The sequence below is a fragment of the Sinohyriopsis cumingii genome, chromosome 19 (assembly GCF_028554795.1).
Source record: "Sinohyriopsis cumingii isolate HCF-2022 chromosome 19, ASM2855479v2, whole genome shotgun sequence".
NCBI lineage: Eukaryota > Metazoa > Mollusca > Bivalvia > Unionida > Unionidae > Sinohyriopsis > Sinohyriopsis cumingii.
The window spans coordinates 53,996,701-54,022,571 of NC_142979.1; the positions used below are offsets into that span (position 1 = coordinate 53,996,701).

Genomic DNA, 25,871 nt, shown 5'->3' on the forward strand with positions numbered 1-25,871 from the left:
CTATACAACAGATATCACCATGATGGTTATAATGCATGATGAAGTATGGACATAACATTATAATCCAGACAACAGATATCACCATGATGGTTATACTGCATGATGAAATATGGACATAACATTATAATCCAGATAACAGATATCACCATGATGGTTATACTGCATGATGAAGTATGGACATAACATTATAATCCAGACAACAGATATCACCATGATGGTTATACTGCATGATGAAATATGGACATAACATTGTAATCCAGATAACAGATATCACCATGATGGTTATACTGCATGGTGAAGTGTGGACATAACATTATAATCCAGATAACAGATATCACCATGATGGTTATAATGCATGGTGAAGTACGGACATAACATTATAATCCAGACAGATATCACCATGATGGTTATACTGCATGATGAAGCATGGATATAACATTATAACCATGATGGTTATACTGCATGGTGAAGTATGGACATAACATTATAATCTAGACAACAGACATCACCATGATGGTTATACTGCATGGTGAAGTATGGACATAACATTATAATCCATACAACAGATATCGCCATGATGGTCATACTGCAAGATGAAGTATGGACATAACATTATAATTCAGATAACAGATATTACCATGATGGTTATACTGCATGGTGAAGTATGGACATAACATTATAATCCAGACAACAGATATCACCATGACGGTTATAGTGCATCATGAAGTATGGACATAACATTATAATGTAGACAACAGATATCACCATGATGGTTCAACTGCAAGATTAAGTATGGATGAACTTATCATACTCAAGATGTCCTACTCATAAGTATCTTTCATACCTTTATATAAAAGAAATATATTTTTTAAAATATTTTCATACACACTTAATAAAAGACCTTTAAACAAAACTGAAATTTAGCAAAAATTAGGTGAAAAATGTCTAAGCTCTAGATTTAACATGAACTTTTTATATATAGAAGATGTGTACAGTATGTGCACTGTATTATTAATATAATGCAAAATGAATAAAAATTTCATTTAAAAAAACAAACCCAAAGCTTGTCTAGTTTCTTTTATTGAAAAATGTATACGACTGGTATGTCAAAGATACAACTTACATACAATACATATATTTTATTTATATCATAAATAGCTACATATACTTGATTTTCCAACTGTTAAGATTGACTGTAAACAATTGTCTATTGATGGAATGAATTAACTCTGCACAACCCTTTCCAGTGTGTCTGCTAAAAAATGTAGCTCTTTACCTTTTTTGAGTAATTGCAATCTCTTCACAAATTCATAAGTTGCTTCTTTTAACTTCTTAATTTCCATTTTCATTCATATCGATTAAAACAATATTCACTATAAGACACACTAAAGATTTAAACATGAAAGACTGTTTAAATGAAGAAATTATAGCACTCAAACAACATCATAGTTAAGTACTTGAACACTGAATGCTCAGCATATTGAAATAATTGGGAAATATAAACTAAGCAAAATGTGGAAGTAGCAAAACATTTAAATCTATTAAAGTTGATCACAGTCATGATTACAGTTTAATTAATATTACTACCAGACATACAATTGTTTCAATCCTCCATTTCTATCTTTCCCCTTTTCATTAGTTTGTGTGACTATATTTTACCATCTTTTACATGTCCAGAAATATCATCATATGACAAAGGCGAAAATCTGCCACACTCGTTTTTTAATGGATTTTTGATGGTATTTTTCAATGCTGGTCCACACAGAGAGAGAGAGAGAGAGAGATGTGTGTGGTGGTGGGGTTGAGGAGACTTACCATGACGGTATTTATTCCTGGTCAATTAGCCTACTGCCTTAGCAACTAACTCAGTGAGAGAGTAAAGCTGGGGTGGGTAGAGCAGCCTTCTGACATTCTGATATTAAATAATCTGTTTTCAGACCCTTATTAATAGCTTTTTTTAACATAGAAAGAAATAAATAAAAACAAACAAAGCATTAAAAAATGTGACAGATAGTCTTGACAAGGCTATTGCAACTTTGTATAATTGGTAATGTAAACACTGGATTAAAATTCCATGTACTCCTTACCATTATGAAGTTTCAGGTACTTATAGGTTACTTGGTGCAGTTCAGTTTTCTTTTCTCTCTCTCTCCAAGACTTCCCATTTTCTCTCCATTATGCAAGAGAGGGAGAAGATTTCGATAAAATTGTGTCCCATGTTAAATTCAATAAAGACTAGGATAATGAATATATTTCTTTTTTTTTTTTTTTTACCATTGCTAATGAGTGTTAAGTGGAAATTCATCACAGATTTGGAGAATATAAGCAATAGCCTACTGTTGAAACATAACCTAATGTTGAAATAATATTTATATATGTGTATTAATGCACTTTGGGTGGATCGCAATTTGATATAGTATTTATATATCAAACTGCTTTATACCAACACTTTAAAATCCATGTAAGGTTAATATATATATATATATATATATATATATATATATATATATATATATATACAGAACACTACGTGGATTTTATGTTTCCTTTTTCCAGTATTCTGATGAGATACCAGAGCATAGATACAAAATATAAAACAGTGATTCACATATGTCTTGTCCACTAGAATACTAAATAAGTATTACCTGACTCGCATCACTGATGACTGGCTAATGGTGAACAGTAGATTCATAAGCAGATGAGTATTCTATTTTGTCTCATAATCAAATTTAAGGTACAACAGTTAACAATTCAGAAAACACAAATATAATGACAAATATGCATCCTGCAACTTTCAAGCTGATACTTTTCCAAATGTATGCAAAAGAATTGAGGGGTTTTCAGGTGCCACAGCAGAAGTCAAACCTTTTAAAACAATCACCATTCCCCTTTCTCTGGCTATAGTCTCTAAAATTGTAGTGGACTCTTCTGATATTTTTAAGTCATAAATATCTAAATGTTTTAAATTCTCACACTTTAGTACCATATTCACCAAACTTTTATCTGAAAATCCTTTAATCCAACTGAGATTAAGTTGTTTTAACTTTCTGGCATATTTAGAAATGGACTCAAGTCCCTTGTCCGTTAGATGTTTACATGCTGCAAGATTTAAGGTTTCCAATTCTGGTAATTTCTGAAAGAAAAAACAACACAAATACAACATTTCATATCATTTTGTATACCATGTTCTAATGGTATTCAAACTTTGTCAAGATAATGATTAAAAAATTGAGTGGGCTTTTGTTCTGGAGTTTAACAGCAACTATAACATGTTATTTACAATATCGTTTGGGAAATGGGAGCTAAGTGCCTTTCCCAAGGACATATGTAAGAAGCCTACACAGGCTTGCCTGGGTGGATAGGATAAAAGACCCATCCCTTAAATTAGGAGTCTGATGCTCTATCAATTAAACAACGGTGACTAATGATCTGAAACATTACAATTTTAGAAATAAGATATTTGAAAATGTATAGAGAAAAGGTTCTTCTTTCTAGTATAGCACATATAATAACAGAGTACAGTCGCCTGTTTTGACTAATTGCTCTGCTTCATAGTTCAGCATCATATATATTTTTATGTCCACAAAGAAAATCAGCATCCACAGAAATATAATTTACAACAGCAGCATTGAACATTTCTCTATGGTAAAAAGTAAGATTAAGAATAAATGTTTTTTTAAAAATTAAGAAGTATACCTGAAATAAATGCTCTGCAGTGTTACTATAGTCAACTTAAATGAAATCAATAAATCCCGACCAGGACCTTTTTATGGCCTTTATTAAAAAATTAAAATTTAAAGTAAAAAAATCTTTGAATATGTTAAATATTTTGGAATAAATAACCTTTATTAGTTTTGATGACCACAAGAAATTATTTTCTTTTCTTCCTTTGAAATATTCAAAACAATCTTGTAAAGCTTTAGTCTGAGTAAAGCATCATTTAAAAGCTGTGAATTTATAATTTTTCATGGGGTATCAGTTTAGTGTGGACCAGGTTTTGTGGATTTCATGCGTTACATGTCTTTGTTAATTTTATGGAGTGCCAGGTTTGTGGATTTTGTGTTTACTCACAATCAGAAATATCAGAGCCAAACAAAAAGATATTCTTCAATGGAAAAACTAGCATGTTTGTCTCAAACAAGAAAGTGAAGTACTGAAAAAATGAATTTTTTGACAAATCCAGAAATAAATGATACCAAAAAAAAAATAAATAAACAAATTTACAGTAATTGAGTTTTTGTGTCATAGACTGGGTCTTGAAGTACAAAAACGGTAATTGAGGCTTTGTGTCTTAGACTGGGTCTTGGAGTACAAAAACAGTAATTGAGCTTTTGTGTCTTAGACTGGGTCTTGGAGTACAAAAACAGTAATTGAGTTTTTGTGTCTCAGACTGGGTACTGGAGTAAAACAACTCAGGAGACTTTTTTATGCATAGCTATAAATTCACCGGCATATAATGCAAACGAAACTACAAACAGCCAAGACTAAAATCAGCCATTAGATAATAATGCATTGGAAGATATGAGTCTATTCAGGAAAAAAAGGTGTAAACCTAATCATGACATTTCTACTAAAATCCACAACAGAAATAAAGAGACTGGGTGATACAGTATGAAAATGGGGAAATCACCAGAAAATGGCAGAGAACTTAGTCACACGATGAAATAAGCTGTGCAAAATAGAACAATGTCAAAAGTATTATGACACTGTCATGGACTTATCTGCACAATAAAATTCCCAAATAAATTCATGCTTTTCAGTCACACAAAAATTCTGCAAAATCGATAAGTTGACAAAAAACATACAAGAGTTTGTGACATGCACATGATATTTTCTGCTGAACAAAAAACATGTAACTGCAACTGTGCACCGACAGCTACTGTAGCATTTTCAAGGTGTTCTTACAATCACTGTTGCAGTAACAGCTACTGTAGTATTTCCAAGGTGTGCTTACAATCACTGTGCAATAACAGCTACAGTAACTGTAGTATTTTCAAGGTGTTCTTACAATCACTGCTGCAATAACAGCTACTGTAGTATTGCCAAGGTGTTCTTACAATCACTGTTGCAATAATAGCTACTGTAGTATTTCCAAGGTGTTCTTACAATTACTGCTGCAATAACAGCTACTGTAGTATTTCCAAGGTGTTTTTACAACCACTGGTGCAAACAATAATCTGCACGTCCTTTACAGAACCACAGATCTAGGTCCTTCACTGTTTGCAATTGGATTTGCATTATATCAGGAAAAATATGGTGGCCATATTGATATATAGGTCAATTAAAATTTCATTAGAATGTCTGAAAATGCATGTTCTGTGGTATTCATGCATATACTCTATCACAATTGTTTAGAATTAAAAATTCCCTGAAAATTTCCTTTAAAAGCTTAAAATTTAGTGAAACTGTGAGCAGCCTTACACATACCCTAACAATCTGTTCCAGCAGACTATCAGTGACTATGTAGCCACAATCCTTGAGACTCATGACTCTTAAATGAGGGCACTGTGTCCAAATCAACTTGAAGATACTCTCCGTCAAGATTATGCCCTCCAGGTCAAGGTGTTCCAAAGCAGGTACTAACAGTTGACCAAAAAGATGCTTATTCAACTTCTTTTTCCTCTTCAAGCGGTGAATCATTGAACTGGAAACCAATAATAGGATACTTAAGAAAATGCATCTAAGGTTCAGAAAAATTTTAATATCCCATCTTTTATATTTGTTATGCATCAAACATTCATTTGCTTTGTTTTCAGCATATTTAATGCATACTTTCCTATTAAATTTCACTATGCTTAGTTTTTGCCTTCATACTTTTAAGTAATTCTTTACTTACAGATCATTTTATGGAAGATTTTATTTATAACAAAATGTGAATTTAGCAAATATTTGGATAAGGCAGGTCACTAGCTTTCAAATGACCATACATGTATCTTTTCTTCATACTAATGAAATTTTGTTTTAAAAATATAAGTTTGACAATACCCTTGGGGTTTGTTAGATAGTCATTAAACTGTATAGTGAAAAGTGATTCCCATTCAATGTCAAGTATAGCTCAATGTGCTTAGTCAAAGTTTTAATTTTGAAAGTCTTTTGTAAAATGCAAAATCTCTCCCATTATTATTAATATTTAAATTCAATATAATGAAATCAATGGTACATTATAACCAAGTTGTGTTTATAATAGAAGAGAATACAGGAAGCACAAGAATAATATGATGTGGAAATCACATTCTTTATTGCTGATATATGTGACCTTAACCGTGACCCTCTATCATTATCATATTATCTTCATTCCAATTTAAGTTATGATGAAGGTGCATAAAGGTATATAGAGTGTGACACTCAAATTCAAAAGATGATGCAAGACTCAAGTCCAAATGGCAAAATACTTGGCAGAATAGTCATAAAGTTTGCTGAAAGAAGATGGTGCTGAACTTAATTTATTGCATATAAACCATTTATCCTTCTCTTTGTCTCTGTGATTTTGACACTTCAGCTTTTGATCCCAACATCAATAACTTATTTTCTTGCCATACCAGCAAGCCATTCAGATATTTTACACACTGGCATAGTTTCTAATTTTAGTTATTTTACAGAGATCATGTCTCTTCAGTATTTCACACTAACCCTGATGTCATGTTTGCTTCCAAAATCACACGGCTTGTTCTTAAGTCCAAAGTGCAAGTCATCTTTGAATCATGAACATATACTTACTAAAAGTAATAGATGACTATTACATTCTTACCTCCCTTTAACCACTACTTTCCACTTCTCATGTGATAATGCAATAATGTATGGTTTGAAGTGAGGGGCACTGTTCCAGTGAATAACATCGAGCAAATGAATGAAATTAATGAATTAATGAACCAAAAAGTGTTTCATATTAAGATTTTTTTTTAGACAATTAATTTGCAGAGAAATAGAGATAGGTACAGTGTTGAAAGCTAAGAGAAATGACACTTTTATTTGCAACTTTGCAATCAAAATAATACATTTATTTGATGCCTTAAACAAAGAAAAGATTTGTATCTTTTCACTTACAAAGTTTTAACTAAATGTCAATCAAATTACATTTGAAAAAAGATCTTCAGCCATTCATTGAATGAATGATACATCTTTTGATACAGGAATGTTACAGTGAAAGATGAAGTTAGCCAAGTGATCACAAATTTCATTAGAATATTAATTTTCATATAGAAAACAATGAAATTAATATATTTTCTTCAAAATAAAATAAAATATAAGAACAAGAATTAACTGTTCAAGCTACTGTATGGCATTCTTAACACAGCTGAATACATAAGAATGTAGCATTCTTTATGAGAAAAGCAATTTTAATACAGAGGAAAAATGCCTCTATATTGTTCTCTCAATGATAAATTACAAAACATGTATAGCCAGAATAGACATTGTCTATTGGACTGAGAGTGAGAAAGTATTATGTGGAAAATTACTTACAAAACAGTCAGACAACTTATAATTCCCAGAGCATATTTTGAAATAATCATCAGCAATTTTTCAACACTGTATCAAATTCATTATTACTCTATGATTTAAAGATTTTTCTGGTGACATATGTTTATCTATATAACTATTATTTTTATTGGCACTAATAATCTAAGTAATTCAGGTTGTTATATCACCAGTCTGTCTTATGATCAAAGAGAATGCACAAACAAACTGTCAAATACAGATGCTCATAATGGGTCAATGAAGAACAGACATAAGAATGAATAATGAACAAATGAATGAATAAACAATGTAGGAGAACAGAGACAATAGAACAATTACAAAATATCTAAATTTACAAATAAATGAGATTGTTGTTGTTATTGTTGTTATAGGGTTTAATGCCACTTTTCAGCACAAGATAGGCTATACATGGCAGCCAGTATTAATGGTGGAGGAAGAACTCGGAAAACCCCCAGAAAGAACCACCGACCCACGAGAAGCTACTGGTAAGCTTTCTCACATATCAACATTGGCCAAGCCAGAGACTCAAACCCACACAGATGGAGGTGAGATGGCAGTGATCCGTGACAGAGAGTGCTTTAGACCACTCGGCCACTCGGGGCCCCCCAAATGAATGTGATTGTTGTTGTTGTTGTTGTTGTGGAGTTTAACGCCATTTTTCAGCACGATAGGTTATACATGGCGGCCAGTATTAATGGTGGAGGAAGAACCCGGAAAACCCCGGAAAGAACCACCGACCCACGAGAAGCTACTGGCAAGCTTTCTCACATGCCTACATTGGCTGAATCTTAGACTCGAACCGCCGCAGAGGTGAGATGGCAGTGATCCGTAACGAAGAGTGCTTTAGACCACTCGGCCATTCGGGACCCCCCAAATGAATGTGATAAATAAGAGGATAAATAAATGGCCATTAACAGAGTTTAAGATAATAAAATCAAATAGAAAACTTTTTCTTCACAAACCGACACTTAATTTTGCAAATGGATGGTTTAACTATAGTAAAACCAGGAAGGGAAATATACATTCTAGGCATAAATAATGAGCATGAATTGATATTACTTTTGAATATGGTTTTATTTAGTACTTTTTCTTAGTGGATTTCACTCATGTGCACACGATATACATCTTCAACATAGCTGACAAGCCACTATTCTCCCCTTATCAGAGAATTTAGAGACAATAAAATAAGTTATTTATTTAATTTACTACATCTTGTGTTAGTCTAGCATGTTCTTTGTACATACTGATACAAGCAGACACAAATAACATTAGATCTTTGACAAGTCTCAGGTGACATAATAAACAGCTGTCTTGGTTGCAGTAAATCAAAATTTGTTTATCTGTGATAAACTGAGGATCCATGTACTATACTGAATGCACGAGGTAAAATGTATTAGTGTCTAATATATAAATTTAACATGTTACAGAGTATGACTGTTGTTTGCTAACAATTTCTCAAGGACCCTAAAAATTTAAACCACACATATTCTTTGCAGGATTTGGTTATTTTAAGGATCCTGGGCATACACAGACTTAATATGAGAATCATCTATTAAAAGCTAGTATGTAGAAACCATGTTAATATTTCTGTGAACTTTTCATTTTCATACATTCTCATCCTTTTCTATGACATCTAGCATAAACGCTTAATTTGTTCTGTTGTGATTAACTCTCACTTTTATTATTGCAGGTTTTGCATAATTTCTTCTTAATTTAAATTTTACAAAATTCCTTCCTAATTTTAATTTCAAACTGAACATTTTTATTACCTAATATTTCCTTAAAAAAAAGACAATTCCTAAATAATTCTGCTTCTATAATTTAACTTTTGGTCAATGAAACTAATGTGAGAAAATGTTCCTGAGGTTAACAAACTATTAATATGGGAAGAGTCAAGCATATTTGAATCATGGGAGAGGAAAGCTGCACATGTCATGCTCCATGGTTTGCATGGCATATTCCATTTTCTAACAGACAAAAGTGTCTTACTATTAAAGTCTCATTAGATTTGCAATTTTACAGATGTTTGACAAAATAAATATTGGACAATATTTACTGCTTTGATCTGTGAAGCAACTGTTAAATTCAATATCTTGCATTAATTAAAACTATTCCATAAAGAGTACAGCCTTGCAAAAGGCAACCATATCTGATAGCATATCTACACTATGTTCATCCAAGACCCAACTAGATATCATAATTAGTATTCTAGTGAAATCCCTATGTCAATTTAACTTTCCATTCATCATGAATGAGATTTTCAAGATGGCTCCAATGGTAGTCATACTGGATGTCTGATCAGCATCATATTCATATAGAACCAACTAGACATCATAAGCCCTCCTGGTGAAAACCAAATTGACTTTCTATCTAGGTTGAGTAGCAATAAGGTTTTTAAGATGGTCACTATGATATTCATATTGGATATCAAATCCACATAAGTTTTATATAAGACCAACTAGACATCTAAAGCAGTCATGCAGATATGACTTTTCATTCTGGATTAGTACAAATAACAAGATTTTCATCATGGCTGCTCTGGTGGCCATATTAGACATCAGGGTGGCACCATTTTCATTTAGAAACAACTAGACATCATTAAGATGTCTTCTGGTGAGACTCCATGTTGATATTACTTTCTATTCTGGAGGAATAACAAATAAACGATTTTTAAAATGGCTGCTGTAGCACCCATAATGGTACTGGATGTCTGAGTCTGAGCATCAGCAGTTTTATTTAGAATCAACAAGACATGGGGCCCCGAGTGGCAGAGTGGTCTAAAGTGCTCTCTGTCATGGATCACTGCCATCTCACCTCTGTCTGCGTGGGTTCGAGTCTCGGGCTTGGCCAATATGGATATGTGAGAAAGTTTGCCACTAGCTTCTTGTGGGTCGGTGGTCCTTTCTGGGGTTTTCCTGGGTACTTCCTCCACCAATAATACTGGCCGCCATGTATAGCTTATCTTGTGCTGAAAAATGGCATTAAACCCTATAACAACAACAACAAGACCTTGGGATGAATGTGGGTGTAAAGTTCCATTCAATCTGATAATAGTTTAACAGAGGCAGCAATAACAAACTTGTCAGACAATGGACAACAAGTCATAAGCTCTTCTGGTCTATGACCATCAGAGCAAACAATTTTAAAATTGTTTTCAGTTGGATAATCCCTGCAACTTTCAAAATGTAAATATGATTACCTTATTAAGTACTCATCTGGAAAATTCTGAAGGTCATACATTTCAATATTGGAGGTCACAAACTCAAGGGAAGTCTCAAGCAGGGTTGGTACATGGGTTGCTTCATGACAAGGGTTCTGTAATTACAAATGTTTCATAACAACAAAATGAGTAACAGCTTTAAAAGGCATCAAAGGAGTTCAAAACTGAATGCATAATTATGCATACCAGCCTTGTTACAGCAAACAATCATTCTAGATATTAGTTGTATAAAACAAGAAACTAATTTGAAAATTACAATGATTTCTCATAAAATGTTTTGATATATTCATTTTGTTCAATATTAAAAACAAAAAAATTAACATGATTGGCATAGCTGCCAACCTTCCAGGCTCATAATTTGTGAAAATAGGGATAAAAAGTCGTGAATTTGGACATGAATTCGTGAAAAATATCATGACAATAACTCCATCCAATCTGACCACCCCATCCACTCCGACCGTCAATACTACACTATATCAAGTTCGCAAAATAAAAATAAAACACTACATATATGCAGAAATAGTTATTTATCAAGACATGATACTGTGGCAGACTTGAACTTCCTCAACTGCTTGACCGTAAATTTGTTTTCTAAACAGTTCCGACTTCTTGCCTGCTGGTTGATCTTGGGGACTAAAATTGCCGACAAATTTTCTGCAGCTAAGGAGGCCCTAAAGTCTGTCTTATTTTTCCTCACTAAAGAAAATACTCTTTCGCTGTCACTTTTGCTGTGAGGAATGCACAGGATCTGCAGCATTTTTGGTTCTTCCATAGGAAAATTTGGAAGCGATTTTCGATTCCGGGAACATTTGTCAGAACAAATGTTTAGCATGGTCTCCAGCTGATAAAGGTAGATTGTGTTTGACAAGAAACCTTACAAATAATGATTCTGCGTTGGTAGCCTGCAGATCTTCCGCCAATGGTTTAAAATATTCCAGAGTTAAATCTGTGAATTCTTAATTTTCCCAACTTCTACGTGTTTTTTGCAACCAACATTCTTCCTCACATCGTCTCTGCAATGACACACTGAGTGCAAAAAGCATGAATGAATACCAATGTTTAATGGCAGAATGCACAACCAATTTTTGATATATTCCAAATTAAACTTCACTTTTTGAGTAATACATTTCTTTTTCCTTGATGGTGAAGACATTTTCAACATCTTACATGCGATGCTGAACGGTAACTCAATGTTTTGATGCATGCATGGAGCAAATTTCCGGTTAGGCCCCAGTTTCTCTCAAAAGCATTCGTAAAACTACTCTTATACATATCGATTAAAATAGGCTAAAATGCTTGCTACCAGGCCAACTGTACTAATTGGCTGTAGATCTACTAATATCGTGACCAGCAGTACCGGACCGTTTCGGCAACTGCGAATTTCACGACTAGCGCTTAATGGGAAATCGGTTATTTTATTAAAGATCTGAAATAATTGAGGATTGGAAAATTCAAGAATTTTTGGCTTACGACGTGAATCCGTGAATCGCTGAAAAAGTCGTAAAATTCACACCAAATTCGTGAGGGTTGGCAGCTATGGATTGGAGATAATTTTTTATGTATTTGTCACTCTTGCTTCTTTTTTATAAGCAATTTATTACATAATGGAAATATTAATGCATTTATTACATAACGGAAATTGACCAGAAAAGATAAAAATTAAAAATGTGTCCATACACCATGGATACCACTAACCCCTCCACCAATATGATGCAATAAAAGGGTAAATGTCAAAGTGAAATATGGGCCAAAACTCTAATATTCTGTGAGAAAAAAGTAACAAAGTGGTCAATGTGGGCTTGATATCATTACCTAGCTTACATAACATGAAAACTGGCCATTTCATTAAGCAGGCTTAAGTAATAGTGTAAGAACATAACCCTATGTAAATTATCTCCAAAACTTCATACCAGGTCAATTTTACAAATAGTCTGAGAAAACTTATTTCCCAAGATGATGGTATAATTAATACATATATTACCTCACACATAACTGAATTTCACCCAAGAACCATATCATATAAACCTATTTACCAAGTATTTTTTATAGCTGAAATAGATAGACAAGCATAGACCCTTGATCTAGAGAGGTAAAAAGCTCAACCAATCAGATTCAAGATCATCTCCATATTACATGCAGATCACACTTACTATACAACCTACATAAGACAATGGTTATGTAAGCTTATTGACCAAGTTGCAGCAAACTCCAAATGAAATTAGGACCAAAGAGTAATAACAAGCTCAGCCAATCAGATACAAGATTACTTATAAATAGGCATGGAATTTGCACATAATCAAACTCATCCAACATCTTAATAATATCAGACTATTTATCAATTCTGATTAAAGTCAGATAAAAAATGTACACAACCTCAGCCCAACTCCAATGCATGATTCTGCCATTAACATGCGTATATCTTGCTCACAATCACATTCAACAGAAATCTTGGTGATAAAGGACTATTTACAAAGGCTTATACAAAATCCTATAAAAAGTAGTTTCTTGAGTGATAAAATTCAGCAAATATGATACAAGACAACCGCAATGCTTGAAACCAGTGTTGATGGGCGGTTGGTCCATGACCTGTCAACTTCTGAGGGAGCCAGGTCTGACATGCATATGAACAGGTCTGAGTTACTGAGCTGTTGTGAGGAACATCAAATTCAATACAAAAGCATAGTTATATATACGAGATTCAACAAATGAATAAAGTAGTTATTTGGAAACAATGCAGATTCCATTCTTTACTGATCTGAATAAAATGCCCAGTAGTCTTAAATGGTCTTTGTTTTCACTGTCACAGGACTCTAGATAAATACAACTTAAGTTGAAACATCCTTTGAGTTTGTTGTACCATGGTATTTGGTGCTTGACCTATCAGATAAAATTGAATGAGACTAGACTTTAAGTCCTGGGACTATGATACCGATGTTGAAGAGTACTCAGATTAGAGATAAAATAGCACTGGCTCACAAACTGTTCTGAACATGTTGTTTAATCTATCATGCACACAAAAAAAGTGTCACAAAGATTTGAGTAACATTGCTTGTACATACTTTTACATATACTGTTACTGACATTTTACAGTTTAAGAAACAATTGTGAGACTGCAGACGAACTGTTTTAATTTCCATTTTTTTTAAAGTGGAAGGTCTGATGGATATATGAGAAGTTTATTTCTTGGGTCCAACTGGGGAAACTGCAGGTCCTAGGCCTCAGACTTGCTGACCTCATAAAGATACCACTCATAATAAGACGCATCAACATCATATTTACCTTAAAGTTAACTAAATTCAAATCAGGAACACCATCTCTTGAGTGGCAATTTGTCAATCAGATGCAAAATCACTTCCTTAATATGAGCACATCTTAATATAATAAACTCTTTGGATATCTTAATGATATCAGCCAATTAACAAAGTATGATAAAATTCTGATCAGAAATAGTCTTTAAAGTGTTGACAAGCCCAAAAAGTACAAGATCATCCCCTTAATATGCATGCATCTTGCTCATAAGTGTACACAAGTCAAGATCCTGATGGTTTAAGTTCATTTAACAGGTTTACTCATAACAGGAACAGAAAAGAAGTCACCTCTGTCTGCATATGTTCAAGTCTGGGCCTCAGTCCATGTGGGTATGTGAAAAAGCTTCTCAGTAGCTTCCTGTGGGTTGGTGGTTCTTCCCGGGGTTTTCTCTGGTTCTTCCTCCAGCAGTTATACTGGCATCCATGTATGACTAGCACATGCTGCAAAATGGCATTAAACCCCATAAAAACAACATCAGAAAATAGGGTCAACAAGCAAAGCCAATCAGATGTACGATCACCTCATTAATATGACCATTCATTACTGAATTCCATTAGGAACTTGATGTTAAAGGCCCATATTTTATGTGTAACCAAAATCAGACCAGAAATATGGTGTCCAGAATGGAAACTCAGAAAAGCAGATGTGAGATTGATCTAAATCAGATCGGAAAAATGGATTCAAATGTGGTAACAAATTAGTCATCAGATGCAAGATCATCTCATTAGTACGCACGTATATAGCATATTTGCAAACTCATGCATGATCTTGATCATATAGGCCTATATTCCAAATTTCATCAAAATTATACCAGAAATATGCCTTCTAGAGTGTTAACAATCTCACCCAATCAGATGCAAGATATCTCATTAGTATTAATGGATGTCACGTGTCAGTAAACCTTTGATGATAAAAATCTCTGTTCCCAGTTGTATCAAAATATGATCAGAAAAATAACCTACAGAGTGACTATAAGTGAATGCTGATGGATGGATGATAAATAGTTGATGAATGTAGAATTTAAAACCATGTGAGCTCAAACTGAATTCGACTCAGGTCTTCATAATATAAACCCTCATATTAAAATCAGTAAAGTCCTTCCAAAGTTACTCAGCACATTGGTTCTCTATGTCAAACGGGCTGTAACTCCATGATATTTTGCTGTAAAATGGTGGCAATCAAATAGTTTAAATTGATCTGCTTGATGTAAAGCCGAGATCAACTTTGATTTCAATCCAGGAAGTCATCCAAAACGTATAGAGCACAAACACAATTGAAGGGCAAAGTTCTAAATCCAACGGGGGCCAGATTTCATAAATTCTGTCCAAAAAACCCCAAGTAAAAGTCAAATCTGAAATAGGTAATTTTTATGTAGACACTGTACCAAATATTTGATTTTAATTGATGAAGGCCTTCAAAAGTTACTGATTGGAAATGAATTTGAAAGTCAAAGTTCTAAGTCAAACAGGAACCCAAACTCTGTATGATTTTATCAGAAAATGGTGAGAATTAAACCTGCCCTAGGTCTTTATAATCTAAAGTCTCAAAACAAATTTTTAATTTAATCCATTAGGTCCTTCAAGACTTAAAGAGCAGAAAGAAAACTGAAATGCAAAGTTCCAAGTTAAACTGGGACCACAACTGTAATATTTCCCAGAAAAAGGTGTGTGTGTGATTTGGATTTTTTATGTAGCTTTAATAATTTTTCAGTCATATCGCTACAATGTCTGCAGTGTGGCAGTTTATAGTGATGTCTAGCACTAGGGCATCATGCCGCAGACATTTTGCATGATGCCCCACCCAGTCACATTATCCTAACACTAACCTCTTAATGCTGAGCACCTAGCGAGGCAGCTGTTAGTACCATTTCTGTAAGTCTTTGGTATGACTCAGCCGGGGATTGAACCCACGACCTCCCGCATCCAAGGCGGACGCTTTAACCACTAGGCCTCCGGAGCAGTACCAGCCAGAAAAAGGTAAAACCTAAAGTTGACCTAGGCTTTCTTAATGGAAAGCTCCATACCAAATTTTATTTCAATGCATTTAGTCCTTCAAAAGTTACTGCGTGGAAATGAAATTTGTGACAGGATGGGACATGATGTAATATGACATAATGAGACTGCCTCCTCCATAGATATGGCTGGGGCATGCAATGTATCATTCTTCTGACCACCTTTAAAGGGTGGAGAATGGGAGAATTTTTATAAAAAAATCCAATTATTATAGAATATGTCAAGAGATTGAAGGGAAAGCAAACATACTTATTGCAGTACTGGTGGGACAAAACTGGACAAAACTCACTTTTCATGAAAAACAACAGTTCTTTAAGATAAATTGTTCTGAGCCTTACCCTTTCAAACATCCTATAGTAAGCTGCACGAATGTAAATCCTCCCATCTTTTTCCATTTCTTGAAACCTTTTTGTACCTCGACTGGATAGGGAGGTTTTTACCTCATGCAAGACCTCCTCTTCATGGTTCCACTTCATCAGGTGTAACTTCATTGCATCATCCAGTGCAACATATCCTACAAAAGAAAGAAAAAAGTATTTTCATATAACAGATCACTGTCATGAGCATAAGGTTTTGCATGGTCATATAATGATTTAATTTTTATGTATATTATAAAATGATATGTGGGTATACACAGTCAATGCAAATAAGCAAGTGGTAAAATGTCATTTTGCTTGTTTGTGGTTTTGTTGATTTTATGCCATTTTCAGCACATGGTTGGCTATACATGGTGACCAGAAAATTGGATGGAGGAAGAAGGAAACACTGATCCAAAGGAAGCTACCAGCAATCTTTCTCACATGCCCACATTGGCTGAGCAGTCTCAAACTGACACAGACAATTTTAAGCACCTTAGACCAATCTACAACCAGGGGCCTCCATTGCAAGTATGAGAAGTTTACTGAAATTGCATAAAGAAATTACACAATGCTGAAATAATACAGTTTAAAGTAGATATAATTTTGATGAAGAATGTTACAAGACTTGTTTGTATAACTAAAGATATTGCAAAACAGATTTTTTTAGTGATTCTTGAATGTGTCATATTTGTCATCAAGCAAAATCAATCCATCACCAATTTTAAATGGTCCAGACCAGTTAGGCTGGTTTGTAAGTGGCCTCACATATCTAAACCACTATACTCCTCTTCCCTTCTTACATTGAGAAACATCCTTGAATGTCACCTTGATTCACCTCACAACAAGACTGGACCCGAATTACAACCTGACCATCAGGCACTGGACTCCAGAAGAGCCCCAAATGTAATTTGATTGGATAAAATTAACTATTGTGGTTGGGAATTGAATATGGTCTGTGGTACCAAAATTTGTAACCTAGATAGTTTTATTCCTGCTCCCATTAAGGTATGAGTCTGAATTTTTTAAAGAACTGGATAGAGATGAATAACTCTAAGCAATGGAGTCAAATGCAGACAACTAAGAATGATAGTTTATGATTTATTTTGCATGTATCAAACTGCAGATACAAAATATCTGAATTTTATTTTATGTCTTAAATTGTAACATTATAAATGAGAACCATCTAAAGCACAAACATCCTTTAAAAAAAATGAAAAACATGTCATAATGTTGCACTTTATGAAAAATACTGCAAACCCAATTTCGTAATCTTTTGAAACTTGAAGTGTATATGTAAAAACCATCCAACAAATAATTCAAACTGAATCCAAAGGAAGAAAATAAAAACCAAACTCCACTCCCCCATTTTTAGTCAAGGCATTGAAAGGAAATTAATCTATACCCTAGGGCAAGGACTGTTCCCACAAAGACAAGCCTACTGCTCCCAAGACGACAAGCCTTCAGCAATCAAGCTATTACCCAAACTGTCTGCTGGTTCAGCTTTATAGACTTGACCAATCGCAGCATGAGCCAGTTGGAAAGCAGCCTATAAAACATGTGGCAGTTGTGAATCAAACAGAAGTAAGGCTTCCAATATGAAAGACGAAAAAAAATCAACAGCATTCAATAAATGGTTTAAAAATTTAGACTTTATAAATGAAGGTATAAAAATGAATGCATCTGAAGTAATGTGAAGGAAAACTAATCTTTTTGTTTCAGGATAATGGGGTTCCACTAATTTTACTTTTTTGTAGTCCTGGACTTCCTTGGTCAGTAACTGGAAATTACATACTTCAAACCCTGAGGTCCCATTAATAGTAAACTTAAATAAATAAATGTATTATAAATGTAATTTTCAGTGATGTATATACCACTACAATAAATTTGCAATATATGTCATAATATTAGCTTAACACTCTCAAATGACCACTTGTTACACTGACATGTTGGTCATTGCACATTTGGGTGCCCCTATTTATTCTATGCATTTGTTTAACCATTCACTTTTTCCAACTGTTTAAATTCTTTGTTGCTAAATAGCACAACACAAAGGATGTGAGAAAGCTGATCTACTCATCAAAAACCCTCTAAACAAACAACTGCTCCAAGATCTGTACTACAGTCATTATGCCAGTCAGTCACAAATGTTTTTTAAACAATAGTGAGTTGTGGTGTGCATCATCAGTTGACAGCCACACTGCTACTTTGTGATCAAAGGTTCAGTACAAATACAATTTCAGCATGATGCTGGCAGTGATCAAATGATTATTAGTGGAGTAGACAGACTGGTAGTGATCAAAAAGGATCGTTAATCATATTCATGTCCCCTGAACACCAAGTCTGATGGATATTTCTTAGTGTTTGTGTATCGATTCCATAGCTGCCAACCTTCCAGGCTTGCAATTAGTGAAAATAGGGATCAAAAGTAGTGAATTTGGACATGAATTAGTGAAAAGTACCATGACAATAACTCCATCCACTCTGACCGTCAATACTACACTATATCAAGATCGCAATATAAAACTAAAACACTGCATATATGCAGAAATATATCTGCATTTCTATTTATTATGGTATTCATAAACTTCACTTGTTCTTATGGTTATTTATCAAGACACGATACTGTGGCAGACTTGAACTTCCTCAACAGCTTGATCGTAAATTTGTTTTCTAAACAGTTCAGACTTCTTGACTGCTGGTTGATCTTGGCGACTAAAATTGCTGACAAATTTTCTGCATCTAAGGAGGCCCTAAAATCTGTCTTATTTTTCCTCACTAGAGAAAATGCTTTTTTACTGTCACTGTTGCTATAAGGAATGTACAGGAACTGCAGCACTTTTGGTTCTTCCACAGGAAAAGTTGGAAGTGATTTTCGAGTCCGGGAACATTTGTCGGAACAAATGTTTAGCATGGTCTCCAGCTGATAAAGGTAGATTGTGTTCAACAAGAAAACTCACAAATAATGCTTCAGCATTGGTAGTTTGCAGGTCTTCTGCCAACGGCCTAAAATATTCCTGAGCTGAAATCTGTGAATTCTTAATTTTCCCAACTTCTACATGTTTTTTTGCAACCTATGTGCTTCCTCATCGTCTCTGCCACTACTAAAATTTGTGGCACACTGTGTGAAAAAAGCATGATGTATATCAATGTTTCATGGCAGAATGCACGGCGAATTTTGATATATTCCAAATTAAACTTCACTTTTTGAGCAATGTATTTCTTTTTCTTGATGGTGAAGACATTTTCAAGATCTTACATGCGATGCCAAATGGTAACTCAAATTAGTGTTGGTGACGCATGTGCAGGACAAAATTCCAGTTAGGCCCCAGTTTCTCTCAAAAGCACTTGTAAAACTACTCTTATACATATAGATTAAAATAGGCTAAAATGCTTGCTACCGGGCCAACTGTACTAATTGGCTGTAGTTCTACTAATATCATGACCAGCAGTACCGGACCATTTCGCCAACTGCCAATATCACGACTAGTGCTTAATGGGAAATCGGTTATTTTATTAAAGATTTAAATTAATTGAGAATTGGAGAATTCTTAAATTCTGGCTGGCGGCGTGAATCAGTCAATCGCTGAAAAAGTTGTGAAATTCATGCCAAATTCATGAAGGTTGGCAGCTGTGCGACTCCATTAAATACAACTAAAAGATTACAATTATCTATAATCTATGTATGTACTTGTGTATACCACCGAGTCAAATAAATCACGTCTGTGTGTTTATGTCTGCCTCATGAAAATATCCATGCTGGATTTGATTGATTATCCAGCATCACATCATCATAAACTACAAGATTATTAATAAATCCATCGAGGTCATCTATTATTAATAAATCTATTGAGGTCATCTACAGATGGGGCTTCATCAATATCAGTGATAAATTCAATCAAGTCTTCATCCTCCTCCTCTGATTTTGCTTCATAATCGTCCTTCTCCTTCGATTTTGCTTTGTTAAGATCCTTAAGCACATCATAGCATTGCTGATCACCTATGGATGGCACCACCAAATATAAATTTTCCTGACTGAGCCATCTCATTATCAGATTAAGCAACAACTGCATCTTACCAGACCCAAATGGACCTGTGATAATTGCTCTGATAGAATTTGGTAGCACTGGATGATGCTTGACTGGCTCTTGCTTTTGTGTCGCTGAGAAATCAATGACATCCATGTTGTACAAATATAATAAATTATGCGAATTCATATTGTGTTTGATGCAGAGCCCCCTCCCCACAAGTGGAGTAACAATAATAACAACGAGGAATAAAAAGCATGCACTTACAGGCAAGTGTATAAAATGTGATAATTTTTTTTATTTCTAATAAAACAGGTGGAGATAACACTGCTTCACTGGGAAAATTACCAGGGGCTCCATGGGCTAAATACCCTGGAGAAAAACATCTTCCTGGATATAATTACTGTGGTCCTGGAACCCGACTTGATATCTGACTTGACGAATGAGAATAACCAAGACCTTAGGAGTGTCCAAAAAATGTGATCAGGTATGAAATGTTCATGATGTTGTAAAAAAAAAAAATTTTTTTTTCAACAACAAAAATAAATCTCTCAGAGAAAAACTTGCTAGATTCCTAGAAAGATCTGTGATGAAAGGTAAACTAGTGCATGAGGCTGGTAATTAGTTGGCCGATTATCATGTTAATAATGGAACCAATTTATTATAGCCCAAGAGGATACTGGACGGGTAGAGCAATGATTAGTAAACCTGCTGAAGCAGCAGGTGTTGCATGTTCTGTTGCTTTAAATTGGTTAGCATGACAGTCGATTTGGCAAATATATTTACCACCACCTAAAAAAATTCAGTACGCACATTTGGATGTAAGCACTCTGAATGTAGTTCATCAAACAGATATTTTGTTTTTACCACACGATACCATTAAAACTGGTAGATGTCAATCGTACACGTACAAATATGAGTTGACATTGCAAGTAGGTATAAAGAAGCAGATCCGCTATCAGCTAAAACAGCAACTGAAGTTGCATATGCTTTTGAACAATTTAATCAACGATGATCGGGACCACAAGGTGGTCTACAATGGCCAGTTGCTACAGGTTGATCCTGTCAGAGAATTTATGATTTATTGATTGAATGATTATATTCTTATGGCGCACCAGCACTGTTGGGTTATTTAGTGCCATACGAAAAGTTATATGTAGAATCATTTAAAAGTGGTAAAAGGTTTCATATCGACCAGCGATATAAAACCAAAGAGCTGAAGGCAAAATGACAAGATGATAACGGTAAGAAACAAAGCTACCTGATCAACAGGGAATTAAATGGTGTATGATAATGAAGACGGGTGAAAAGGTATTGAAAATAAGGGATGGTATATTTTACATAAAAATGATCACGGTGATGGCATAAAAATTATAGTGCAGAATAAATATTTACTTCTTTCAGGAATTTTATAATATAAGTCATGTTTGTTTTCAATATACTGCAGAGCAAGGTCTATTGTTCTGATTTCCGCTGAAAAAAATTGATGTACCATTTGGCAAGGAAACTTTTGTTGTGTGTTTTCCACTAACGTAGGCCACAGCAGTATTTTCCTCATCATGCAGCAACGTCAATGATGAAACAACATCAAATTAAGACAAGGGCACACCGCAATTCATTGTAGTCAGGCAATCACAAATGACTAACTGGATGTATTAAAGTAATCTTAATGGTAATTTATTGCCAATTTTACTTCCTATAATTGACAAACTTGATCTTTAAGGATTTTTAGTTTTTGAAACTGTAGTCATGTCTAATAGCAGAATTGCATCATTTTAACAAATCTTAAATCTTTTTTGGCCAGGATGGTCTTTGTTCAGTTATATTTGAGAATAGTCAAAAGGTGTTTCTATTGTTTTGCATACATTGCTATGATCTAGTGGTTCTTGAGAAGTAGTTTACAGGTTTCCTTGCATTTAGAGCAAAAACTGTCATAGCTGATGAAAAAGCATTTGTAAAAATCTGCAGGGTGATAATCTAAACAAGCTGTTGACCAAGGATATTATCATTATTAAAGCCCTTCATACTAGGATGCATCCAATGAAATTTTTTCAAATGTGTCCAGAAGTTCTGAGGTGAAGTCAATTAAGCATTTTTCTATTATTTAATAACAGTGGCCATATTTGATGGTGGATAAACTTCATTTATAATATAATCTTTAAGACTTCATGCCAATGATTTATGCAAACTTGTTTAAAGATATTTCCACTTTTACTAATGGTGGCCAGATTTGATAGCAGGTCAGCATCATTTACAGAAACTTGAAAGGTCTTCATGTCACAATGATCAGTGCCAAGTTTGGTTCAAATCTGTCCATTGATCTTGACAGGACACTAGAAAAGCAAAATCTGATGGACCTACAACAGATGCTGGGCATTACCATACGTTCGCCTGGTCTGATGGACACAACAGATGTAAGGCAATACCATGAGTTTACCTGGTCTGATGGACACAACAGATGTAAGGCAATACCATTAGTTCACCTGGTCTGATGGACACAACAGATGTAAGGCAATACCATGAGTTCACCTGGTCTAATGGACTCAACAGATGTAAGGCAATACTATAAGTTCACATAGTCTGATATCCAGGTGAGCTATAAAAAAAAAAACCTGATTTCATACCACCATCATAAACTTTGAGTCCTTCTTTCATCGCTCCATAGCGAAGAAGATAACACAGACGCTTTCGTAACCGTTCTCGATTCTTTTCTGCTTCCTCCTTTTGTCTTGAACTCTGTTCAGTCTTGGACTTCATTCTCTGACTAGCTCCAGGGTCTAGAAAGTCATTATAATAATAAAAAAAATTAAAATATCATACAAAATTAAATAAGTGTTGTATATATTAAATATTTTTAAACCTAGTAAGCATCAAATTAAAAGTTGCTTCATTTATCCAGTTCATCTGTAAATGCATTTCATCACTGTGATGAAAAAATTGAAGATAACATAGAAGACTGAATTGCTAATTATTCTGTGACAGCTGATTTCTCTATCTTATCTGTCCACAAGTTCTTCATTCCGGTAATTCATGGCTAGATGATAAACAGATTTGTATCACTATGAAAGACAGAGACAGAAAATAAGAGCATCATCTTTTAAATAAAAAACCTTCTTAACCATTTCTCTGGATGAAATTCTGAAATATACATTCCTTGCAGTATAGTCTTCTGAGTATGGTTTTACATATTCTGGTAATATTTTGCAGGAATAAATTCTGCAAAATTCATTTTAACACAATATTAACATGACTTATAAAATAAAGAAATGTAATATTTCCTAGTAAATTTACAATGAAGAATTAAAAAAGCTTTGCACTTTTAAGTAAAATTTCCTTCAGCAGATGAAATAACAGTTTTCCTTCAGCAGATGAAACAATAACAGTTTTCCTTCAGCAGATGAAATAATGACAATTTTCCTTCAGCAAATGAAATAATGAAAGTTTTCTATTCAACAGATGAAACAATAACAGCTTTCCTTCAGCTGATGAAATTATGACAATTTTCCTTCAGCAGATGAAATAATTAAAGTTTTCTATTCAGCAGATGAAACAATTACAGTTTTCCTTCAGTGGAAAGCTATCATTAACATCCCAATTTATATGTCAAACTGTCAAAATCTTCCGTATTTTCATTTAAGATCCTTAACCATAGATCATGTCTTCAGTTCCCACCCTACCTTTAAAATAGTCTTAAATATTAAAAAAATCACCACTCGGTACTGAAATAGTTGGTTCTGAATACCCACACTACCTGGATTACTCTTACTATGGGTTAGTCATTTAAGCCTTAATTTGCTAATTAGCTGCTGCTACACATTTTGAGCAACGTTAGATAATTTGGCAAGTTCATACTGAATAACATATGTCAGAAAGGAAATGCATGTCTTTCCGATGTCGAACGTATGCAGACATAGTCCGAATCCGTTGTGCAATACTTGAACTTGCACAATATTCAGCAACACATATTTGAGCTAACGCTAGCCGATCTTATAAAATATCCAAAACATATATATATTTCAAAGTTTACCTTCCATGTATTAAATACTTAGATGATCTACGTGTTCCAAATGAATTGACATCGGGTCATTTGAATGACCCACTACCCTACTTGTAACTTTTCACACTATTCTGGTTTACCAAAAAGTATTAAAGTAGCCGGAAATTAAGTATTGTGCATACTAATAGCTGCGAAAAACGTAAACCGATACGGCTGTAACCCAGTCCGGAAGTTAAACACAAATAGTTTTAGTTAAGTTTACCAAAAGCCAGTCCGCTTTGTTTGGCCCAGATCATCCATCATTTTATCACATTATTTTACTACTAGATGTCTTGGCACTATTCTTAATCTTTCTTCTACTTTTTCCAAGAAACAATTGTCAACCACTAACCTTTAAAATCCATAATTTCCAAAGACTTTTAGATTCAAATATGGAACATTTATTTTTCTGTACCTTTATGGCTAACAGGAAATACAATTTTGAAGGCTTGTACACAAACCTTTATTTTAATCCCTAATCATTTGCAGATGCAAATAACCATTTTTGGTTTTTCTTAATCATAACAAAGTAATATATATATATATATACATATATATATATATATATATATATATATATATATATATATATATATATACACACACACACATACACACGGCAAAAAACTGACAAAACGACAGTACAGAACAGGCACCAATCTGATCAAATTCAGATCTCCACTGTTCTACACGAAGATCTGACAGCGACCGCTTAAGGATCATGTCTGGCGACCTATGTTATCACCGTAATCGCTAATTTTATCGGCCAATCAGATGAAGTCTTATATCTTCCTGTTTGGAGACTGAGTAGTGTAGATGAAGAGTATGAATGTGTACCGAACAATTTAATTCACTTTCAGCATTTTTGAGAGCCGTATTTCCATTGACTAATTCAAAGGTCACGAGAACATGGCCCCGAGGCGGTTTCGTCAGATCTTCAACGTGGGAAGGCGGAGATCTGATTTTAATCAGACTGAAACAGGTACGAAAGCAACCCGAGCGCTTTCGGACTCTACCGATTCCTTTACTGAAGGGCATGAAGCCACAATAGAAAGATCAGGCAAACGAAAACATAAACACAAAAAATGACACAAAACGCACGTCCTATACAAAGTCTACATTACGTTTGCTGTAATATGTACAATTAATTACAAAATAAAGGCTGAACGATGTTGAGCGGTGTTACGTTTTAGTTTTAGCAAGCCAATATGGACTGACAACAACTGACTCCAACTGAAGGCATTAGTTAGTGATTGCAAAATTTACATCCGGGATTTAAATGTTTTATCCTGAATGTAGTATTTCTTAAGCTGCATATATGTTAAAAGTTGCATGAACTTATGTTCAAGAGCAAAATTACATCATGGAGATTGTAATCTTTAATACCTTAATAGACGCTTTTTAATAAGTTTATAAACATTATGTTGGACATTT

General features: G+C 34.2%; 1 protein-coding gene across 2 annotated transcripts; it reads right to left on the bottom strand.

The window, feature by feature from the left end:
* Positions 1-1,064: 1,064 nt before the first annotated feature.
* LOC149775725 (uncharacterized) lies at positions 1,065-24,562 on the bottom strand. Of its 2 annotated transcripts, XM_089943954.1 has the most exons (7): positions 24,429-24,562; positions 23,026-23,178; positions 16,356-16,531; positions 14,293-14,445; positions 10,676-10,791; positions 5,428-5,644; positions 1,065-3,133 (listed from the first exon to the last, which is right to left on the bottom strand). In XM_089943954.1, the coding sequence occupies exons 1-7, from the start codon at positions 24,433-24,435 to the stop codon at positions 2,795-2,797; spliced, it is 1,161 nt and encodes a 386-aa protein (XP_089800080.1). In that variant the 5' UTR covers positions 24,436-24,562; the 3' UTR covers positions 1,065-2,794. The 2 variants fall into 2 exon arrangements, with proteins under 2 accessions (XP_089800080.1, XP_089800081.1); XM_089943955.1 differs by lacking the exon at positions 14,293-14,445.
* Positions 24,563-25,871: the final 1,309 nt, after the last annotated feature.

Bases quoted from the DNA above. Each gene is read 5' to 3' on its own strand.
- LOC149775725 (XM_089943954.1), bottom strand. The intron at 16,532-23,025 runs GTATGAAATCAG...TTTCTTTTGTAG, and splicing joins ACTCAAAGTTTATGATGGTG to GATATGTTGCACTGGATGAT. The intron at 14,446-16,355 runs GTAAGGCTCAGA...GCCATTTTGCAG, and splicing joins ACTATAGGATGTTTGAAAGG to CATGTGCTAGTCATACATGG.